General features: G+C 44.0%; 1 protein-coding gene across 1 annotated transcript in view; it reads right to left on the bottom strand.

Moving 5' to 3' along the window:
- Nucleotides 1-1,247: 1,247 nt before the first annotated feature.
- The window catches only part of LOC134451959 (Kv channel-interacting protein 1-like), a 73,176-nt gene continuing 50,423 nt past the window's right edge, over nucleotides 1,248-24,000 (bottom strand). The window contains exons 2-8 of the mRNA XM_063202353.1: nucleotides 11,286-11,410; nucleotides 7,821-7,890; nucleotides 5,605-5,675; nucleotides 5,099-5,206; nucleotides 3,378-3,482; nucleotides 2,204-2,266; nucleotides 1,248-1,295 (exon numbers count right to left, since the gene is read on the bottom strand). Coding sequence (XP_063058423.1) covers nucleotides 1,248-1,295; nucleotides 2,204-2,266; nucleotides 3,378-3,482; nucleotides 5,099-5,206; nucleotides 5,605-5,675; nucleotides 7,821-7,890; nucleotides 11,286-11,410 — 590 coding nt within the window. The remainder of the gene's footprint in view (nucleotides 1,296-2,203; nucleotides 2,267-3,377; nucleotides 3,483-5,098; nucleotides 5,207-5,604; nucleotides 5,676-7,820; nucleotides 7,891-11,285; nucleotides 11,411-24,000) is intronic.

Genomic DNA, 24,000 nt, shown 5'->3' with positions numbered 1-24,000 from the left:
GGATGGTTCCATGGGATGAACCATTACAATATGTGAACAGTTCTTCACAATAGAAAAGGTTCCTAATCCTAATACATCCCCAGATCATAATGAGTAATAATGTGTCATATCGGCAACAAATGGTTCCTTAAAAGAACAGGAAAAAAGTACTGAAAACGGTTCTTCTATGGCATTGTTGTGAAGAACCGGCACTAGCCCCATTATTTTTCACGTAAAGCTAAGACTCAGGCTGAAGACAGTGACAGATAGACAGGCAATCAGGAACGACAGTATAGTCCACAAACCCGCAGACAGACAGGCAAACAGCAGAACACAAAACAAAACAACACAGAATAACGCAATGGCACTCAACTGATGCCATGGACATACATCATTACATACTCAGAAGGACAACCAATACATTTTACACTGTCAAGATGAGAACAACTGCAAAATGTACACATTGTATTATATATACAAATGATCAATAAATAAGTATTACCGAAATCATTTAGAGGTTGAAAAACCTCACCATCAGCTTAAGAGAATGTAAAGGATGCTTCTTCTTTTTTTTTTTTTTTTAGAAACATGCAGATTCAGTACTGAAGAAAAAGAAGGAATTTGCTTGTAGTTCCACAACAGTGGGTGCTACTGTGTCGCAGTTCCAGTGTGTGACCAGCAGGTGGCAGCACACCACCACAAAGACACAGGCGTCAATGAGCTGAAGCTGGATAAAACTGACCTGCATGTCAGGGTGATGTAGTGTTTCAGTTGGATGATCACTACTTTGTCCAAGAATGCCCATAGTCAGCCAAATTACAATCCATGATACATATGATGAAAGTGGTAAAAGTTCTTAAAAGACTATGTCCTTCATGAAGAGGTCATAGAAACAAATGAGAGTGTAGAAATTTAATCTGGGGGAGGCTGCAATTGTTAGTTCATTTATGTGATGTATTGGCACAAAATACCAGTCTGTTTTGTTTCCTCACTCTATTTTCTCTTGCACATATACAAACACACACTCACACACAAACCCAACTCCCTCAAATACACACACACGCACACACAGCCACACACACACACACACACACACACACACACACACACACACACACACACACACACACACACACACACACACACACACACACACACACACACACACACACACACACACACACACACACACACAGGGCAGCTCTTTGCTCCTGTCCCGTTGATGGCTGGTTGCTTTTCATGTCGTCCTCCTCTGTGCTCTCGTGTTTCTAGATTACATTCTCAAAGAGCTGCATAGACCTCATCATGGTGTCGTCCTGACGATGTACGAAACACATATTCAACAGGCATTTATAAACGTAACGCGGTTCACCACACATTCAACAGGAATTTATAAACGTAATGCGGTTCATCACCACACATTCAACAGAAATGTATTAACATGATGCGGTTCACCACATATTCATCAGGTATTTATAATGGTAATTCAGCTCACTTTGGTCCTGAAGTAGGCTATTAGGTTACCAACAGGGCTCTAAATTAACTTTTTTCATCACCAGCCAAAATGGTATTGATCTTACTACCCAAACACGAACTCACTAATGTGTCAAAGTGGGCAGTAAGTTGGTGTTTTCTACCAGTCAAACTGACATTTCACTAGCATTTGGCTTGTTGGCTTGTGTTAATTTAGGGCCCTGGTTACCAATATTAGAGTGTTGGAGACATATTAAACCTGTTTTGAGGAAGACAATGAAGCTCATAAAGGTTAAATGGGGTCTTAGATTGGTAATATGGTTTTACAAAGTGTTTACAACCCAGTGAGTTATTGGGATACCATAGTGTTCACATACAGGACCACATAGCCTTCTATAACATCGGGCGTGATATTTGGTCAAATATTTGGTTTTACTTTTTTGTTTACAATACGTCATCCATACATATATATCATATATTTTGATCCATCTTTGTATGTCTTGTATATAAAAGGGACATCTTGTGTATAAAAGGGGCATCTTGTGTGTGTAAAAGGGGTATCTTGTACTAGCCTATATAAAAGGGGCATCTTGTACTGTATAAAATTGGCATCTTGTACTATATAAAAGGGGCATCTTGTACTATATAAAAGGGGCATCTTGTACTATATAAAAGGGGCATATTGTACTGTATAAAAAGGGCATCTTGTACTGTATAAAAGGGGCAGTAGTCGAAACTGTACAGTACTCACCTCCTGGCATGCGATGATGAACTCCTCCAAAGTCACAACTCCATCTTTGTTTTTGTCCATTTTCTGTTGAGGAGGACAGCAGATCAACATGGATGGTTAGAGCGCACTTCCTCTGGGTAATTTATTCCCATTGTCAGGACTGGACTGGTAATCTGGCATACAGGACATTTCCCCTGGTGAGCCGACAGTCCCCAGGGGCCAATGCTGTTGATTTTTGTTTGTTTGTTTGTTCCAAAATTTCCCTTATGCCTCTTTTCCAGTGCCTGTTTTATGGTAGGTCTACACCTACAAAGCGCCACTCGGCCGCCACTTTTTGCTTTTCGAATAGGCACAACACAGCTCATTATCAATCGTAATGCAAATTGTGGCCGTCTAGTGGCACTGTGTCGAGCTGCAGGCCGACCAGAAAATCGGCAGTGGAAAAGAGGCATTAGAGAATGGCCTACAATTTGGATGGGGTGGCCCATCGGTGCCGCCTTAACATACACTGGTGCCCTGCCCATTATGCATACTGTACCCCTGCCCATTATGCATACTGTAGCCCTGCCCATTATGCATACTGTACCCCTGCCCATTATGCATACTGTACCCCTGCCCATTATGCATACTGTACCCCTGCCCATTATGCATACTGTACCCCTGCCCATTATGCATACTATAGCCCTGCCCATTATGCATACTGAAGATAATAGGAAAAAAGGAGTCGCACACAAGGCTTGTGTGAAAAAGTGTATTACAGGTAAAGTCGAAATTTAACAACAGAAGTCTGAGGTTTAACTGGAGAAACAGACTGGAGACATTGAGAATGGACTAGCTCCGAAACGTCTTTTCCAGTTAAACCTCAGACTTCTGTTGTTAAATTTCGGCTTTAATACACTTTTTCACACAAGCCTTGTGTGCGCCTCCTTTTTTCCTATTATCTTGAGTGATTACTACTTTTTGGGAGTGCACGCACCAAGCAATACACGGGTGTTAAGTGCAGGCGCAGACGCCGACCTTTGTTGGTCTTTTGTCATTATGCATACTGTACAACATCCAAGAGCATGACATGCAAATCTCCATTCTCCAATTGAATAGGCCTGTCGGACTGCTTCTGGGTAATAATGCATTCCCATTATGCATACTGTACAGCGTCCAAGAGCACAACATGCAAATCCACAGTGACAGCACTGACCTGGAAGAAGGCATCCACGTGCTGTTTGGGGACGTCTCCTTTCATGGCCGGGTACGTGTACTTCCCCATCATGTCGTAAATGGCCCTCACAATCTCCGTCATCTCCTGCGTGAATACAGTTTACATATTGATAACGGGCCGTTATAAAACAAGATGCAAGTGGTTCCTAGGCTGACAGAAGCAACAGCAAACACAAGCACAGGGAATTTGTTCCTAACCTGGTTCTCACGCAGATGGCGAGCTCATGAAGTGTAACGAAGATGCACGAAGCACTAAGGGTCTGCGCGAGAGCCAGGCTAGTTTGTTCCAGCCTTTCCTTCAATTGTTGGCATACATTTTGGCAACAATTCTTTTGCCAAAATGAAATGATTTTACCAGGTCCAAGGAAACATGCAACAATAAATACAGGAACAACCCATAATGTTGATGTAGTATGATGCTCACTATGTCTGAGGTTATATTAGTTATGTAAGTTCTTTTGTTTCAGGCATGTAAAAGTTTTTTATCTTTTTCCCCCAAGTTTGTTATCTTTTATCTTATGTATGCCCCCTGAACATGGTGGATGGGCTCAGCTGTGCTTTCTGATCTCAATTGACTCCTTAATCCAATTGATACCTGTTGTTCTCTTACTATATGTTTTTGGCATTATCCCAATCCATTATATGTTTTTCCCTTCTGCAGTGGTCTGTTATTGCTGATTTTAGGTGCTTCTTGCATGGATTTTTCCTTTATTGCCCTTCTCTGTCTCTGCTCTGTTTCTCTTTCACACTGATTTGTATGTATTTTTTTCTTATATTAAAATCCCTTATTATCTCCCCACCAAGAACAGGGATGAGGGGCCATATATGCTGTCTCACACCTGGACCACCATCCTGAGGGGTCATACATGCTGTCTCACACCATCCTGAGGGGGCATACAAGCTGTCTCACACCTGAACCACCATCCTGAGGGCATACATGCTGTCTCACACCATCCTGAGGGGGCGTACATGCTGTCTCACACCTGGACCACCATCCTGAGGGGGCGTACATGCTGTCTCACACCTGGACCACCATCCTGAGGGGCCATACATGCTGTTTCACACCTGGACAACCATCCTGAAGCCATACTGTACATGCTGTCTCACACCTGGACCACCATCCTGAGGGCATACATGCTGTCTCACGCCTTGACCACCATCCTGAGCCCACAACTCTAACAGCAGGAGGTGTGACCAACCTGTCAATATTGATAGGAAGGTCACACCTCCACAACATCAGCTGTTTTAAAGCACGTCACACTTCAACATCCATGTGACCCTCTGATGAAGACGGAAGTTTCACCGTCGAAACATGTCAGGTAAAAGACTTTTACATACTGTATCTGAAACAAACAAATTTGAATGTCAAAAAAGGGAGTCCAAGGCACTCTTCTTGTGGAAAAATATTAAAAAGCCTTTATTGAAACCTGTCTATTAAGTTTAAAAACATGGGAGCAGAGACTCTGCTCTCTGGTCTCTGCTCCCATGTTTTTAAACTTATTAGCCATGTTTCAATAAAGGCTTTTTAATATTTTTCCACAAGAAGAGTGCCTTGAACTCCCTTTTTTGACAAGATATTGTTTTTTTCCCCTACACCAAAGAGCACCTTCAAGATTTTTTTCTGAACAATTCCCTGAGCACTTCGGATTTTCTCTTCACTTGATGAAAAAAACTTGAATATCTAGCCCATAATGTCCTTACCTCCCTGCTGATGTAGCCGTCCTTGTTGATGTCGTATAAGTTAAACGTCCACTCGAGTTTCTCTCTCGTTGACCCACGGAGGAGAATGGAGAGCCCCATCACAAAGTCCTAGCCAATCAGATGAGAGGGTTAATAATAAAGGCACACCTTAGCATGTTCTTTGATTGGTCAATAAAGGAGTATGCACCAATGGGCACTCAGAAACTCTGAATCCGTTCAGAAGATACAAGTCCGTATCACATTTTCCATACATCCCTGTGCATTTCACTTCCTAATTAACTTCTCCATGCACGTCAGTGGGGAATTGTGGCAATTACTGTACAAATGCATTGTGCTACTGGATTGTATGAAAATGAAGATTGACATGCATGTTTTACGTCATGTGATCTGAGTGCATAAGTAGCTTTTGAAACCAGTTTGCCTGTTGATGTAAGCTTAACCACAGGGTATGGTGCAAAGCTTTTTTGTTTTGTTAATATGTGCGTAAATATTGTTATAGCCTGTACCTCAAACTTGATGGATCCATTTTTTGCAGAGTCAAAGGCGTTGAAAAGGTAATGAGCGTATGTGCTGGCATCTGAGAAAGGAAAGAAAAAGAACACTGGTATTGGTTACAATGTTGAGGCAAGAACAATTGGAAATACAGTTGCATCAGTCAATCCCTAAACCGATACTCATGTCTGTTTCACTCTATACATGTACTCTTGGGAAATATACAGAGTATATAAACTTTATTACAGGCTCAGGGCCCAATAGGCAGACACACAACATATACATAGAAATAGAATGTGCAGGAAAAAGAAGAAATAATAATAATTTAAAAAAAACAGCAATGATGCCAAAGCATATACAAACTATGTCATGACGGTCTTAAAAGGCAGCCATACCAATGTTTCCACATATATGATTGGTATCGGACAGAGCTATATCTGGCACTTGTGAGCATCATTATAATGCAGTTTTCAGACTTATCCAAACGGCACATGAACTTAAACATTAGGTTCCTCAGGAGAGCCTGTAAAGTACATAGTCCTGAGTCACAAAATAGTTTACTAGCACTGCAACTCCTGGGCTTTTTCAGCAATATCCTCAGGCAGTCATTATATGCTACTTGGAGTTTACGCATTGTCTCTTTTTTATAGTTGATCCATAATGGAGCTGCATACATAGGACTACAGTAGTGTGCTTACGACTTCTGAAAAGCTCTCATCAGAAAATTAAAATGTTTCATCAGACTAGCAAAAGGCTATTTGTGATGCATAAATGTCACCTTGTGAGGTATGTTATGTATTAACCTATTTATGCCTAAGGCACCTGCAAAAAAATGGCAGCTGAATGCCTAAGCTCTTTTTGGGAAAAGGTGCCCTCAGCCTATAAAATCCTAAATATCTCAGCCTCCAGAGCACATAAAAACATGAACTGAGTTGCATTTAAAAGCTAGGACGCTCATCTTATATTCTAATACATTCATTCAGCTCTAACATACACACATTTTAAATAAAACATCTCAAATCTCAAGAGCCTAAATGCAGCGTTTATGCGGCTCCAGGCGCCTAGGTCAATGCAGCGTACTGTATGCAGCATCAAACTTAAACGGGTTAATTAGTTGCGTCTGCATTTGCATTACGTGTCATGGCAAAAAAAAAATGAAACGTTTGCTTTTGAGATGGCTATGAATCCATTAAAATTCATACTGTTTCAGTGTGCTGTGACTCAGGTTCTGGTCTGACCCGAGGTAGCCTAATTTCCCGATCCATCCTCATCTCTCTCTCTCTCAGTACTATCCTGTCACTCACTCATGTCATTTAAGTAAAAACAAAAAGTCCCTCACAAAAAATCTAGACCTAGACCATTGCTCCCCTTCTGTATTTTAGTCTTATATACGTAGGCCTATACTTGCCAGAGGAACCTGGTCCCGAAGCTGAGGCCCTATCCATCAGACCGAGACTTCACAAGGTAAAAGGGACAGATGATAAATGTGGGGCTTAGTTCGGCTTGCCTGGATGACAAGACCTGCTCTGACCAAGGCTCTGCTGAACAGATGTGAGCGCCACGCTAAATCTGTTGCTGTGGATCGCATTGGATAACAAAACTTCAAAATGGCTGCACAACTAGCACAGTGCGTTAAAGTGCACATCCATTATGCTAATATAGTAATTGGAAATATGATAAGAAAGGATGCACATATGTAATCATTTTAATATTGAAATATTGTAATCCAAAGACAATTATGCAGCAATTATACAGACAATTAAATGCACATTTCATACAACAATGTATGTGAATTGTATTGTCCGGAACAGTCCAATATTTGTGTGAATATGATTGGTTTACATAAGCACCTTGAGGGAGTATGCATGTACTGTACAGTATGATAAATGGTAAATGTTGAGTTGTTATTTACTATATTATAACTTCATCACTTTATTGTTATCGGGTCATCACTGTTACCTGTTCTGTCTTACACTTTAATGTCAGTCTGTAAATATCAATCCTATGTGTATGTCTATGTCTCTAGCATGGTATAGAGAGAGAAACGTAATTTCAATTTCCTTTTGCGACAGGTGCATATGAAGAAACGGACAATAAAAGCTGACTTGACTTGACTTATGAACCTGTGTGCTGAGGTTGTTCACAGAGGCCCGTACAGTAAACTTTACCACATGTGCTCTCTGGCAGAATGACATGGTGGATCGAGATCACATGATTACATGCTGCTTACCTCCGTGTGGAAAGAACTGGGCGTAGATGTGTTTAAACGTCTCCTCATTCACCACTCCGCTGGGGCACTCCTGATGGGGAAAACACAATCACAGGGCATTGGGGGATCAATGCATGGATACCTGGCCCGACCCTCAGGGGTCCACATGCACTAAGGAGCAGTCAGTGGTTCTCATATGGCCCGCAACAGGGCCGGCCCTGGCCCGCAAGATACCTCATGTGGTCCATGAGCTGATCTCTGCAAGTTACTGTAAAGGTACACTGTGCAGGAAATGGTCAAAAAAGGTTCTGCAACTATGCTGATCATTGAAACTGGGTTGGCTTTTGCCAAATTTGATCTCCACATGAAAGTTTACTAAGTAAAAAACTAATATTTTCTAGTATGGTCCAAGTACGTTCATTTTTGCAGCTAAAAATGGCTATTTTTGGACATTCAAAATGGCGGACCATGGAGAAGATCCCCCTTTTCATGTATGAAAAGTGATTTTTTTCCAGTCACAATGAATACTTAGAATTTGATGGTGGTGGTAAGTATTCATGAAAAAGGTAACATTAGTGAATAGGCAGCATGAATTCTGGAAATAAACAACTAAAAATCTCACACAGTGTCCCTTTAACGGCATGACAGAGCCAGTCTCTTCAGTTGACAGGTGATCCCTGAAACAGTTATTTGGAAGAAAGTGGTGCTCGGCCAGCCTGAATACGTATGAGAAACACTGGACAAATTGGACCCTCTGACCCCTCACCTCAAGTGGCCTTGCGTACCAGGGTAGCATAGTGTGTACAGTGCGTAGCCTAATGTTCAGTTCAACATACATTTGTGCCCCCCGGGAGCACTTCATTCTTTCATCTGTTCCCATCATCAGAGGCTCAAGGTGGCTCGCACAGTTTGCTGCAGCTGATGCAGATGCAGCTTATTTCAAAACATATCACTTGTCAAGGAAGAAACTGAACAGTGCAACCCTACTACAAACTTCACCCTTTCATGGGCACAGGGTGAAATTACACATTCAACTTCTGTCCATAATTATTAGACCCAGCAGTGGTGCACTGTTTGCTTTCCTCCTCGAAAAAAAAAAATCAAAATAAACAAACAACCAAAAAAACCCTGCAACACTGTCAAATATAATTAATCAGTGCACAGCAATGCACCAGGGAGCGCTGCACTGAAACATCTGTTCGGCTTTTTGCCTTTGATAGCTAATTCAATTACAGATACACCAACTGCCCATATAGTATGTGTCTCTATTGGCTAATTGGATGTGCAAAGGGGGTTGGCTTCAACACACCTCAAGGGTACGTTATAAACTAGCATGTAAATAGGCCATGCTGTGAATCAGATTATTGTGTGTATGTAAACTGAAGTACACCACAGAGTAAAAATATAAAATATGCGTTGTTATGCAACTGTGAAGGCTGGGTTTTTTTGCCATTTGGAGTTCGGAATGAGGCTACATTGGAGGGAAGAGAATATTTTCAACACTTTGTCTTTTATATTCTAAAGAAAAGGAGGGAAATTGGAGCCCTCCCTGTGTGACTCACATGAAATGTTTGCCTCAGCGCTGCTATGATGTAACATAAACATTGCGTGAACTTGGAGAGAAGTCAACGTATGCCAACAGAAACCTTTCAAGTGTGTGTGTGTGTGTGTGTGTGTGCGTGCATGCGTGCGAGTGTGTATGTGTGTGTGTGTGTGTCCGTAACAATGTAATGTATTTATCTATGACAGAGAGGGAGAGTAATGTTTGTGTGCATTTTGATGTGAAATGCAGCAGGACGTAAAATGCACCATGTAATTGTGCTCATTATGGTATAGGACTGTGTGTGTGTGTGTGTGTGTGTGTGTGTGTGTGTGTGTGTGTGTGTGTGTGTGTGTGTGTGTGTGTGTGTGTGTGTGTGTGTGTGTGTGTGTGTGTGTGTGTGTGTGTGTGTGTGTGATGGGGGGAGTTGATCACCGCTGCAGGGCCTGCCCGTCATAGTCAGATTAGCGATTGTGAAATGAAGAGGGATGAGGAAGATGAGGAAGAGGAGGGATGAGGAAGAGGAGGAGGAGGTGAATCTGCGAGGCTAAATGGGTATCTGCTTTTCTCTGACAGGGATGAGCCGGTCCAAATATAGCACATGGGGGCTCGCTTCAAAGTAACTTCCCCCCGTGCACGTGGGGACTGAGAGCGCTGACTGTTTTGCTATGACTGTGCTGTGCTGTGCTACGTTACACGCTGCTAAAAGCCTGCAAAAGAGGCAAGCGGAGCTGAGTCAAGGCAAGCCCAGGAGCTAACATACGAATTAGGATGTAAAGCCGCGTGGCAGGGAGGGATGGAGAGAGAGAGAGAGAGAGAGAGAGAGAGAGAGAGAGAGAGAGAGAGAGAGAGAGAGAGAGAGAGAGATTTGGAAAGTCAAAGCCAGCTGGCTTGATATTATGTGTGCGGTGAGGGAAGAAATAGTCGGCCCTTTGAGGGTGAAATATATTTTGGGTCTTCATCCACACCACATTTTGAGTGTGTGTGTCCCTGTGAAACTCTGGGCTCTCTTCCTCATCCTGATTCAACCCCACTACCTCTCCTGAGATGAGATCAGTGCAGTAATGCCTCTTTTCCACTGGTGGTTTTCTGGTGGGCCTACAGCTTGACATAGCGTGACTCAGCCGTCACTTTTTGCTTTTCGATTGGACACAACACAGCTCAATTGAAAATAACAAAACGGGAGCCGGGTCACGCAGTATCGAGCTGTAGGCCCACCAGAAAACCGTCAGTGGAAAAGAGGCATAACTGTTAGTGGGCCCCTGAGTAAAGATCCATCATCTATTATCTATCGGAATTACCCATAGTACACTACATTGGCTCTCAGCCTTTGTGGAATAAATGCCCCCTGGACCTCATTCTAAGCCTCCCAACGGCCCCTTGACCTCATCATAAGCCTGCCAACGGCCCCTTAGTTTAAAAAAATAAAATAAACGAATGCCACTTAATGGCGACTAAGCTCTGCCCCCTCTCAGCTGTATCCTTCTCAACGCCCCCCTGGGGAAATGAGAGGCAATGTATGTGAGGATAGGGGGTGCGTTCCAATATGCAACCTTGCATCCTCCACTTGTGCTCTTGGCCTCGTATCAGGAAGTAATACGTTGTGATGACATCACGGACAACAGCATTATATTTCAATATCTCGCAAAAGTTTAATTGTAAAGTCATTTTCTCATTTGCAAACTGGATGGTGAATGAAGAATAGTCCCCCAAAAATAGTTTTGGCTAGGCTGACAGCAGGGAAACATAATTGTTTTCTCCACGGAGGCGGGGCATAAGCAAAACGTGAGGCCGCAAGCCCAAGTGCAGGACGCAAGGTCACATATTGGAATTCACCCAGGGTCACACTCTGATGAGGACGAAAGCTGTACCACCGAAACAGAGATTTTAGGAAAAACATAAAACTTTAACATGTCTGAAGTATAATAAGATAAAACTTGACTCACGTTCTTGAAGCCTCGGTAGAGCACCTGCAGCTCCCTCTTGGTGAAGTTGGTGGTGGCCTCCATCTGGTCCAGGCCCTCCGGCCGGTGGATAACCATGCTCATCTCCAACTCATCGTCCACCTTATCTGGAGAACATAATATTATATTTTATATTAAAATAACAACATATTATTATTATATTAAAATAACAACATAATATTATATTATATATCAGATGGATAACCATGCTCATCTCCAACTCATCGTCCACCTTATCTGGAAGTAGAGAATATATTATTAGGGCTGGGACTCGATTAAATTTTGAATCAAATTAATCTATAGGATTATCTGGAAGTAGAGAACATAATATTATATTATATATCAGATGGATAACTTTACTCATCTCCAACTCATCGTCCACCTTATCTGTGGGGCACAGCGGGACACCAGGGTCACAAGAGATACGCCCATAGGGCTGCAGTTATCAGTGTGAGAGTAGAGTTGATTAGAGAGAGATGAAGAGACATACCACATTTGATCAACACTCACAGTAGATATACTATATTCATAGTATGGCTATGAACCATACTTGTTAACATTTGAGTGACAAAATCCCGATTTTTGAGGTGGCAAACATGTTTTTAGTGTATGTTGAACATACAGTAGGCAGAATATATAGTATAGGAGAATCCTGAAAGCCCTGAAAAAACTCAAACCATCAGGGTCGGTCGAGGCCTGATAGTCAGAATTATTCACAAGCAAACTACAGAGAGATGCTGCATCTTGCCTCACTCCCAGTGGATACCCTCTTACAACAGAATCGCCTTATCTGTGCACTCAAGCCATTTGGGTCAGGGCAGGGTCCTGCAGGGAGGCAAGAAAGTTCAGCTTGAGGAAGAGGAGGAACTCAGAGATAGAAACTGCGTCTCGCCTCGCTCTCATCTCGCCTCGCCTCGTCTCCTTGTGACGCGCGGTGATAAATGTGGATGAAAAATTCATTCACATGCTCATCAATTTCTCATCAGATGTATCAGCACATAAATCTACAGGCGAGTCCCAGGGGAGTGACCCCAATTCCCCTGCCTCATTATAATGCAGGCGGTTGGAGATACTTATATTAGAACTCATAATATGACAAACAAGGACAACAAATAGAAAACGCATTTAAAAAAAAAAAACACGAGTGAAACGCATAAAAAAACAACGCGCTGCTCGTGGTGTCTCTAAGAAATATTTGGTTATTAATTTTTCAGTGAGCACTATTAGCCTTTTAGTGCTTCCAAGATAAGGGATGCTGCCTAGATAACACGACAACAAGACCTCTGTCAAGACTGAACCTCCTAGAGTGGAGCAAGATGCATTATTGTCAATGTACTTTCTGATGAGTAAAGAAGTTTGGATGTATTATGCCAAGGATGGTATTGTGGTAGCCAGGCCGTGCCCTCCTAGTGACGGAACAGCTTCAGCGTTGCTACCTGTCAGGTCAAGAGTCAATGCAAGTAGTTTCTGGGTTCCCGCAAATGTGGGAACTCCTCCCACTTTGTTGGGAAGCAAACAATCATTAGCAAACCAAGGAATTCCATTTGGGAATGCTGTTTGGGAAATGTTAATGGTTATGCTCTTTGTCAGCCCAGGTCTCGAAGAGATTTTAAAGTCGATGATAATCAGGCTGGTATTGTGGTTGGGTGAAGTTGTGGCTATGGGGAAATGGTGGACATAAAATAATCTGCAATTGCTACAGTGGCAAACCTGGCACTGTCATGAAATAAAATGAGTAAGACAGATGACAGGAAGTTACAGTGAGCTGCTTAAAAGTTTGGTCAGCTTAATAGCACCCATAGTGGTTCGGGACTGCAGAACAAATCTGTGATCAATCCAAGTGAGTAATATCTCTCTCTCTCTCCATTCTAGAGTCTTTGGTTAGGAGGACAGAGCAACACAGCTCCTGAGTGTACTCCAGCTACTAGGTGGTTTAGTAACAAACTTAGAAAGGGTGAACTCTAGAGGGTTAAGGCAAAGAGGTTGGACATATAATAAAGAGGAATCGAAAAACGCCCACTCAATGCAAAAGCGTGTGCTCAAAATTTGGTCTCCTAAGGTGGCGTTGTCCCTCCTTCTTCTTCTTTTTTCGTGGAGTTTGCACAAGACGTGCGCTACCGCCATCTACAGCGCTAAGGGGACCCCATTTATTCTCTACCTCAAGACTCCGAAGGTCTCCTAATCGAAGGTCTCCTAAAGGGGCGTTCACCCGACGTAAAGTGGATACCGGAAAAGAACCCGACTGCTTTATCTCTCTCTCATATACAATTCTCTGGTTAAGGGTTCATTTTACTGGCAGAGGTAAGTCAAAGGCCTCTACTGCCTGTAGATGTGGCTCTTGCTTCGGCTGAACATATCCGCGTACAGCCAGGTTCGCTGTCAGCTTTGGCCCAAGACAACCGACCCCTTTGTCCCCCCTTGTCAGTTTCCCCGCGTACAGTGCATGACGTCAAAACCCCACAGATCTACATAGCTCACTGACGTATTGACCCAGATATTACCTGCTTGTGAGCTGTACCTGTCTGTGGCTACTCAACCTGCCATTTGCTTTGACCTCATTATCTGATCTTGTTGACAATGTCACTGCTTTGTGTGTGTGTGTGTGTGTGTGTGTGTGTGTGTGTGTGTGTGTGTGTGTGTGTGTGTGTGTGTGTGTGTGTGTGTGTGTGTGTGTGTGTGTGTGTGTGTGTGTGTGTGTGTGTGTGTGTGTGTGTGTGTGTGTGTGTGTGTGAAGTGACTAAAATAAAAGCTTGTCCGTGACAATCTGTGTGTGATGCTGTGCGTGTGAGAGATAGAGAGAGAGTTTATTCTGTTTCAGATCCATGTTTATTTTGCCAAATAATAGGCCTATGTTTACTTTTCTGCATGAGCATCTGTTTCATTCGATATGGATATCAGCAGGAAAGTACAAACACATTATATTCGTTCATATCATTTGATATTAAAACCTATAATCTATAAAATTGAAAGGCTGGGCCGTTACCCTCGGATCACCGCAATGCCTCACCCCCAGCTGCCCCGCTCGGCTCGCTAGTGCGGTTAGTCATTACTACATGGTCACGGAGAAAGATCATTTAGCGTTTTATGGCAACAGCTGCCCACCAAGCCCAGCAGTTAGCCGGTCATACCGGGCAATTATAGCAGAGGAAATGTTGGGATGAAGTGATCTATGGGGAAATCTAACGAGGGGAGACAGCAGAGGGTAATTAAGGAAGCAGGGGGGGGGGGAGGAGGGGGCAGGACTAGGACCTGAAAACAGCATGGGCATTTTAGGACATAGACCAACCCCCTCACATAGCCCCACACAGTATGATATGATACGATGCGATATGATACAATACAATACGATAGGATAGTACTTTATTGGCATAGACCAGCCACACACCTCCATTCACCTCCACCACCAACCTTTTCTGTCTTACTGTACGTATTTATTTATTTGTCACACCATGACTACCCCCTCATTCATGCTCTTCATATCTTCCTTTATCACAATATCACTATGTTTCATACATTTGTTAGGCCTATTGATATTTTCCCCCTAAAGTGTGCTCGCGTACCCCTAGTGGCCCATGTGGGATTCACTGCGCTACTCAATTACACAGATGATAGTCCACTTTCTGTACATTAAAGATGCACCAAATGGCCGCGCCATCTTAACTGTGGGCTGGTCTCTAAGGGAAAAAAGTATTGGCCCCTGAGGGCTGTTGGCACACCGGGAATATTCCCTTTTTGCCAGATGACCAGTCCAGCGCTGTAGGGAAGGGGATGTGATGAGGGTAACCTTTAAGCCTGCTGGCCAAACTGCCAACCAGTTGCCCTTTTACTTGCAGTTGGATCTCTTGTGTGTGAAATGAGATTCCCGACTGAATGAAGGAGATCTCACTGCTGTGTATGGCGTGCAGAGGATGAGTGGAAATTTCCGTTTAGATAAAAAAAATATGCCATCTGTATTTGCTGCAAGAATGAAATAGAAAACAGGGTTTATGTGTTTTTGTAGTTTATTTATGCTAGCCATTCAAAACTGTCAGCTTTTTCATGAATATTTACCTCTGCCGTCCATTTCTACAAATTCATTGTGGCTTGTAAGTTTACACTTGTACGGCAAGTCTGCCATTTTGAATGTCGAGCCATAGACAACTTTGGCTGCAAAACATACTCAGGCCAGTAAATATTAATTTGCTTACTGTATGACATTTTACTTAGTACATGCTGTACGTATATATGAAAAAGATTTTGAATCTGCAGCATATTTTGGAACAACTGAAACAACTAAAAGCACGCTGAACCTGATGTAGGGACAGATGGACAGACCTCACCGAGGGAAAGGTGGGCAGTGTGAAACTAAGACATGGGAAAATGTTTTTTTTCTCTCTCTCTCTCTTTTTTTCTTTCTCCTGACCTTAGAATGGCCGCTTATAGTGGACCATCATTTCTGTCACCCATACACAGGTACAGGAGCCAGGAGGGAGACAGATCCATTGGAATGAAGGATGAGTGTATTTGGACCGAACAGATGAAAATGTGTAGAGGTAAAAGGCTCAGGGGCAGACCTCCTTCACCACAGGCAGACGCACGCACGCACGCACGCACGCACGCACGCACGCACACATGCACACACACACACACACACACACAGGCCACTGCCCTTCACCACAGGCAGTCAGTAAGTCAGACGTCATCCCACAGAGCCAACCTTCTCCAGTCCCTATTTTAGGGCAGGGATACACACACACACACACACACACACACACACACACACACACACACACACACACACACACACAGACACACAGACACACAGACCAAAGCATACTGACCGCACCACATACCATGATGACCAGGGATGAGCTGTTATTTTCATCCCATTGCAGATGGCACACAGACACACAGCCGCACACACGCACGCACACACACACACACACACACACACACACACACACACACACACACACACACACACACACATACTACACAACCACCACCACCAAGGGATGAGCTTTTAGTTTTGTCACATCACTACACCACACAGATACACACACACACACACACACACACACACACACACACACACACACACACACACACACACACACACACACACACACACACACACACACACACACACACACGACCACATTTTCTGCTACCATGACCAAAGGGTTGAGCGTATTATGTGTGTCCTATAACTACTGTGAGCCATTGAGCTATTGGGCCATTAAGCTATTGGGCCATTGAGCCATGTCCAAGTATCTCTCCTGGCTGCCCAGCCCTCTGCTCTGCTCCTCGTCATCATCATCATCATTCATCCACTAGGGCAGGCTGAGGCCAACAGGCCCTCCAGACACCACCTGCTGATTTACACTATCTGCCAAAACACCTGTTACAGTCACAGTCAGCCCCATTTCCCAACCCGTTTGTCACGGGACCCCATTCTGCTAGCCTGGTAAACCAGCGCCACCCGCTGGAGGCCGAACATTTTTCACCTGCGAGTGTGTATGGCCTCGGATCTGAGAACGTTTTGAACACTGTGCCCTGAGTCTGGTAAACTCAATCACAACACAGAGATTTGTTTTGAATCAAAGCGGGCAGAATTTTGAGAGAGTGATGACGAATCTCGCAACACCGTTGGGAAAGCACATCAACGGCAAAGACGGCACGGTTTGAAAAAACAACAGGTTATTCTCATCAACAATCTTCGGAGGTATCGTTCATCGGGGCCAGACTAAATTACTCCAGTCTCACATTTAGGCTGGTTTATCAGGCTACCATTCTGCCAAATTTCTTGGGACCCCATACACATTTCTGGGCACCCCGTTGCGCACTGAGGAAGGCACATGCCGAAACGCATCTGTGCACAAAAATAAAGAAGAAAAAAATTGATGCAAGGTGCGCCCCCCTTTTCTTTGATTCTAAATATTTATTTGGGACATCACCCTTAAACGTTATCAAGAAACCTGAGTGAAGCCTGCTACCTACTTGATTGAGGACCCCATACACCATTTTTCACCACAAGAATGAAAACATAGCTGAGCTAATTAAGTCGTACGGTTTTATACATACATATAATGACAGTCTAAGATTGACATTGGTGTTTCAAAGAGAATACTGAATTGTTATGTTGTAATAATGAGTTATATTTATCCCTATACTTTTTTCACATACTTTCAGATATTTCAAGCGACACCATTTGAAGTCCAGGCGGCCCCATTTGGGGTCCCAACCACAGTGTTGAAAAACTCTGACCTGTTGATTTATACAGTCTGCCAATGCACCTGTTCTAGTCATAGCCAGCCAGCCAGGGGAGGCGATATTGGAGGGTCAAGCAGGGTATTTGCCCCTGGGCCCAGGGCCCTCCAGTATTGGTAGTGGGGGCCCTATTGCAACCTTGACAGACTGAATGAGGAGCCCTATCAGTGTTTTGCCCAGGGGCCCGGTGTGCAATTGTTCCGCCACTGCAGCCAGCCCTATTCATTTCCCTCCCTGTGATGCCGCTTGTAGCCAACTCTGGGCATGCTGCCGCCGCTCAATCCCCCTGACAGCTCCACTGGGTGGGATGGACCTCATTCCATTTCCCTCCTGTCTCCAGGACGGATAGATCCTCTCTTGGTTTTTTGTCACTTTCATTGGATAGTATTTTTTTCCTGACAGAGTAACAGACAAGAAGAGTCTACCAGCAGAGTAGAATAGAATAGAATAGAATAGAATAGAATAGAATATGAGAGCTATGAGAGAGTTTTATTGTCACCAAAGAGTTGTTCTTACTTTCATCTTGTTTTTCTCTCCATTAGTCTAGTTTAGTGTTTCTCAACAGGGGCTCTACAGCTCCCCCAGGGGGCACTAGGGAGCTCTTAGAGGGCATTGAGAAGGACACAGCTTAGAGGGGGCAGTGCTTAGTTTTCATTGTGGGGTATTACTGTAGTCTGTTTTATTTTTTTAAAACTAAGGAGGGCGTTGGCAGGCTCATAGTGAGGTCAACGGGATGTTGGGAGGCTTATGATGAGGTCAAGAGGGCGTTTGACCAAAGAAGGTTGAGAACCACTGGTCTGGTTCATATGTACTGAACGGTATTTCTTCCCTAGTACCACACGAATACACTGGCCGCCACATGAGCGAGGCGAGCGACGGAAGTAATTGACTTTGTATTGAGTCGCGAGACAAATACGATTCTGGAGACTAGAGGCGATTTGCGTGATGAGAGCGACAGTTTGTAGTTGAACTCCTGGGAATATAATGCAAATGAGCTATGACGCGGTTTGGTGACAAGCTGCCACAACGAACCTCATTGCGGTCAGTGTATTCGCCCGGTTAGTCTGTAGGAGAATGTCAAGTGTGACATTGATATGGAGGTCGTTCACAAGGCAATGGCACCACAACGTAGGCTACTAGCAGGAGGAGAATGAGAGCCTGTAGTTTCATCTCTTACAGAGCTACATCTACAGAGGAACAGCAAGTGTCTTTGAAACATGGAAATTCATCACACATTATTATCACCTCACAATTAAAAAAACATGAGGAGGCAGGAGCTGACAGGTGCCGACCGATCTCACATCAGAGTGGCGAGCAAGAGCTGTGAAGAGACGAGAGAGCACAAGCAGATCGCATGAAGATGCACCTCCTGTTGCCTCCTCAGAGAGAGAAGAAAGACAAGATGAGAAAAGCCAGGTTGATAAACTAGATGTGTGATGAAGGGTAAAAAAGAGAGTAATAAAATATTAGAGATTGAAGAGAGAGCAAGAGAGAGTGGAAACTGGACCCTGAGAGGCAAAATGATAACCTATAATTACCTATAATTACACCTGAAAAACAAAAACAAATAGTTTGAAAGGAAAGATGAAGACTGGAGGCAGAGTAGAAGAGATGGGTGTTGAGAGCAGTATGTGTTTGTGTGTGTGTGTGCGTGTGTGTGTGTGTGCGTGGCGTGCGTGCGTGCATGCATGCGTGTGTGTGCGTGTGTGTGCTATATAGTATGTGTGAGAGAGCGGGTGTCTGAGGATTTAAGATTTTAGATGTCTGGCTATCAAAAATTTAGAGCAAATCCAACCACTGAGCCAGGGCCAGTGTGGTGCGGTTGGAGAAGAATGTTCATCGTTTAAAGCTGAAGCCCCTACTATACCCTGCTGCATAAACAGAGATATAAACGGAAACAGGGCAGACAAAAGGTGGACTATGCCAAAAATCTCATCAGTTAACATATCTGTGCCAGTTTTAGTCATTTGCGTTTTAATCACACAGGTTGGAAAAAGATAGGAGAGAGAGAGAGAGAGAGAGAGAGAGAGAGGGGGGGGGTAGAGAGAGAGAGAGAGAGAGAGAGAGAGAGAGAGAGAGAGAGAGAGAGAGAGAGAGAGAGAGAGAGAGAGAGAGAGACCGAGACCGAGACCGAGACCAAAGACAAGAAATAAAGAGATAAAGAGAGAGATAAAGAGAGAAGGAGATTAAAGAAAATTTTATTAAAGAAAAGTTTGCTACTTGAGCACTGAGAAGTGGATGTCTCGTAAGCATATCTGGGAACAGCAGTGCCTTTGCATTTTGTATGCAGTGCAGACTGGCAATGAAATGTAAGGGAATGAATTAGTATGGACGTGCAGAAGAACAAATTTTACACTGCATGATGTCCTGACAGCATTGAGGATACAGTAACTCATCCTGATAGAACCACGATGCCAGATGCACACACTCTTGCCAACTACTGTTTTTACGAACCTGCCCAAAAATATAATGAATTGGAAAGAAAAGTTTTGTGAGATCAATATGTGTGGGAGTTTCTTTGGAACACTAGTCGATATAATTCACCTAACATGATGTTTGTGATTCAAATAACTCAGCATGAATGCGAAAAGCCATTGAATGCCAAAAGCACCAATGATTCCTGCAGTATTTAGGCTATCATTATAATGGATGGGTATATGCCCCTTACATTATATTGTAACATACAAAATGGACATGCCAATAGAAAAAGAAAATTAATTCCTATTACATTTCATAATTTTTCTCGTAATCCCCTTCATCGTGAGCACAGGGGTTGCCCTTATTACTGTACAATAATTACATTACAAGTAAGACCATATGTCACAATGTAGTGTTCTTATTCCTATAATTTCTAGTTTCTTTGCCTCCTTTTCCCATAACATCCTTTGCAATCCCCTTAGGATTTACACTCCTTGCTAGCAGCCCAGGGCCCCCAGCATGATTTCACACATGACTGACTTGACTTCCTGGTTCTCATTAGTATTCCTCGTTGAGGTGAATGGTTCTTCTCCGTTCCATTAACAAACTGCTGTGACACCTGCAGATAATTGCTCTCCGCTCACCATGGAGATATGGTGATGCGGTTGCCGAGCGATGAGATGTTATTGCGCCGGCCGGGGTGACTGTGACCGTGAGCACACCCCATCTGTCTAGACCTGATCGGCTGCTCACTGCCTGTTCCCTCTCCTCTCCTCTTCTCCTTCTCTTCTCTCCTCTCCTATCCCTCATATCGTCTCCTCTCCTCTCCTCCACTCTCCTGTCTCCTTATCTCCTCATATCTTCCACATTTCCATACATCACACCTCTCCTCTCCTCTCATCTCCTCTCCTCTGCTCTCCTCTCATTCCCTCTTCTCATCACCTCACATCACCTCTCCTCTCTCGCACTCTCCCCTGCCATCTCCTCTCCTCTCCTCGAATCACCTCTCCACTTATCTCCTCATATCCTCTCTCGCACTCTCCCCTGCCATCTCATCTCCTCTCATCTCCTCTCCTCTCCTCTCCTCTCCTCTCCTCTCCTCTCCTCTCCTCTCCTCTCCTCTCCTCTCCTCTCCTCCACTCACCTGTCCCCTTATCTCCTCATATCTTCCACATTTCCATACATCACATCTCCTCTCCTTTCCTCTCCTCTCATTCCCTCTTCTCACCTCACATTACCTCTCCTCTCTCACACTCTCCCCTGCCCTCTCCCCTGCCATCTCCTCTCCTCTCCTCTCCTCTCCTCTCCTCTCCTCTCCTCTCCTTTCCTCTCCTCTCCCCTCTCCTTTCCTCTCCTCTCCTCGTCTTTCCTCTCCTCTCCTCTCCTCCTCTCCTCTCCTCTCCTCTCCTCTCCTCTGCTCTCCTCTCTCCTCCTCCCCTCTCCTCCTCTCCTCTCTCCTCATCTCCTCTCCTCTCCTCTCTTCCTCTCCTCTCTTCCTCTCCTCTCCTCTCCTCTCCTCTCCTCTCCTCTCCTCTCCTCTCCTCTCCTCTCCTCTCCTCTCCTCTCCTCTCCTCTCCTCTCCTCTCCTCTCCTGGTTGCCATGGTGTCACATGGGGCTATCTATCTATCTGATGGGGAGCAGCAGGAGGCTCTCCGACCTCATGGCCCTCGTTGAATATTCACCAACACCTGTTAGCAAGTCAGGGGAGAGAACATATCATGCATCGCTGCCAGCCCCTGTTGGTAGGCTTTCTCTCTCTCTCTCTCTCTCTCTCTCTCTCTCTCTCTCTCTCTCTCTCTCTCTCTCTCTCTCTCTCTCTCTCTCTCTCTCTCTCTCTCTCTCCCTCTCCCTTATGGTGTCAAAAGGCTGACTCGTGTACTTAACATGACCTGATCGTTTGCATAAGAGATGCAACTTGTTTTTTCCATCTTGACAAAACAGGTTATCTTTTTTTTAAACCCGGGAAGTTCTTAGCTTTGATGATGATCCAGGATTATATAAGTCCACAAACAAGATGTAAAAAAGGAAAAAGGCGCACTGTCTGTTGAACCTCCATCTCCTCCTATGCTGGTGCTGAATAAATCATTGACAAATGACATGCCTGCCAGCCGGGATGGACTGGGACTAGGAAATGGCCCAAGCATTCTTAACGTATAGACCGGCCTCTCACACAGTTTCTCTATATTACATGTATGATTTTGGTCTATACTAATGTTTGTCCAGTGGGCCACCATATCCAAATGGGAAATAAGCAAACACAGAACACAAGGGAAAAAATACATGAAAAAAACATAATAGGCATCGGCATAACAATAGGCATAGGCATAACAATGGCATCAGCCCTGAAGACTGTCGGCCCACTGGGAAAATGCCCTGTATGCCAGATTACCAGCCCAGCCCTGCCTGCCAGATTATCAAAAGCTTCTCGCACCAACCTTGCCCCATCCAGGAGTTCAAAAACATGCATAGTCATTGCATTGTAATTGAGATTTACCCATCAGGTGTTTTTTTTAATCACAGATTTAAGAAACCAACCTTCACACATGATGAATGTATTGTAAACGTTCTGATATTTGGATTGCAGACATTGGATTGCAAACATTTGATGAAAGGCATGTGATGGCAGTTTGATAGTTTTGAGAAGGGGCAAAGTCAGAATCTCAGGCTCTGACTTGTGAAGTGTGAATGCAGAAGAAGTGAGGTTGGTTAAGGGCTTTCCAGTTGCTAGGGATACAGCATGACTGTGGACAACTAAAGCAGCAAAAACCAACAAACTCCTTATGCAACAGGGGTGATATAATACACTTTTTAACTGATAAACATTAGGAGTAAAGCATATGATGGTGGTTTTCAAAGTGGGGGGCGGGACCCCTGGGGGGCTGCAAGGGGGGCGCTAGGAGGGCCGCGGCAGGTTGGCAGGAAAAGTAGAGCACAACAAAGTGAATAATTTACTAAACCGAATGAATAACGTGAATCAGATCATCACAAAATAAGCTAAACAATATTCTGAACAGCATTATAATAGTTTATTTCATCTTTTAAGATTTCTACAATTATCATTATTATTTCATATATCCTTGGGACACTACTAAGACTATGGTTGTGAAAGGGGATGCTCAGGGAGGGGGGGGGGGGGGGGGGGGGGGGGGGGGGGGGGGGGGGGTGGCGGCATGAGTCGACCAATGGGGGGCCTGGGCTGGAATGTACCAATATACTCTATGGGGGCCCTTGTCATAGTGATGTGTCGGTCGCGAACGAGCCGGTTCTAAGAGGTGAACGTCAAGAACCGGCTCCACAACCATCGGCTCTTTGAGGTGAACGACAGGAACCGGCTCCATGTCGGGAGAACATTTTTTAAATTTTGGATTTTTGATCCAATTGATTGATTGTCTTCCGATGCCTCACACACTCTCTCCGCCTCCCTGTTGTTTCGCATATGCGCTGCAATTTCCACATAGTCGACGATTTGTTTTCCCTTCCCATGCCTGAAAACAATTTAATTTGGCCAAAATGGCCAAGACGTATAATAAACATCTGCATGGGTTACAGACAGCAGTCAATGAGCAGAATCATTACAGGAGCAGACCAGAAACTAAGCAAGAAATATAATAATAATAATAATAATAATTGTATTTGTATAGCACTGTGTCATACAAGGCATGTAACTCAAAGTGCTTAACAAATGGGAAAAAACATTGTTAGAGATAGATTTAAAAGGAGAGGTATAGAGGAGAGGCAGAAAAAGCAAGAAGGCAGAGGAAGAAGAGATAGACAGAGAATGTAGAGTCATAAGGTCAACGTAGGTTAGGACCAGGATTCTTAGATGTGTAAGGTCCATAGTGGCTGGGCCTATCATAAGTCATAGATAGTCACACAGAGATTGGGCGCTCAGGTGCGGCCCCTGGTGGCATCAGGGGTGAGGAAAAACTCCCTTTCGCTTGATTCATAGTTTGTGAGGGGGAAAAAAAGCTCGGTGAGGTCTGAGAAAAAAGACCCCCTGTAGTCAGGAAGAAACCTCAGGCAGAGACC

This window comes from Engraulis encrasicolus, chromosome 7, assembly GCF_034702125.1.
Source record: "Engraulis encrasicolus isolate BLACKSEA-1 chromosome 7, IST_EnEncr_1.0, whole genome shotgun sequence".
In the NCBI taxonomy this organism is placed as follows: Eukaryota; Metazoa; Chordata; class Actinopteri; order Clupeiformes; family Engraulidae; genus Engraulis; species Engraulis encrasicolus.
Note: the sequence above shows the minus strand (reverse complement) of the source record. Positions and strands in the feature narration are given on the sequence as shown.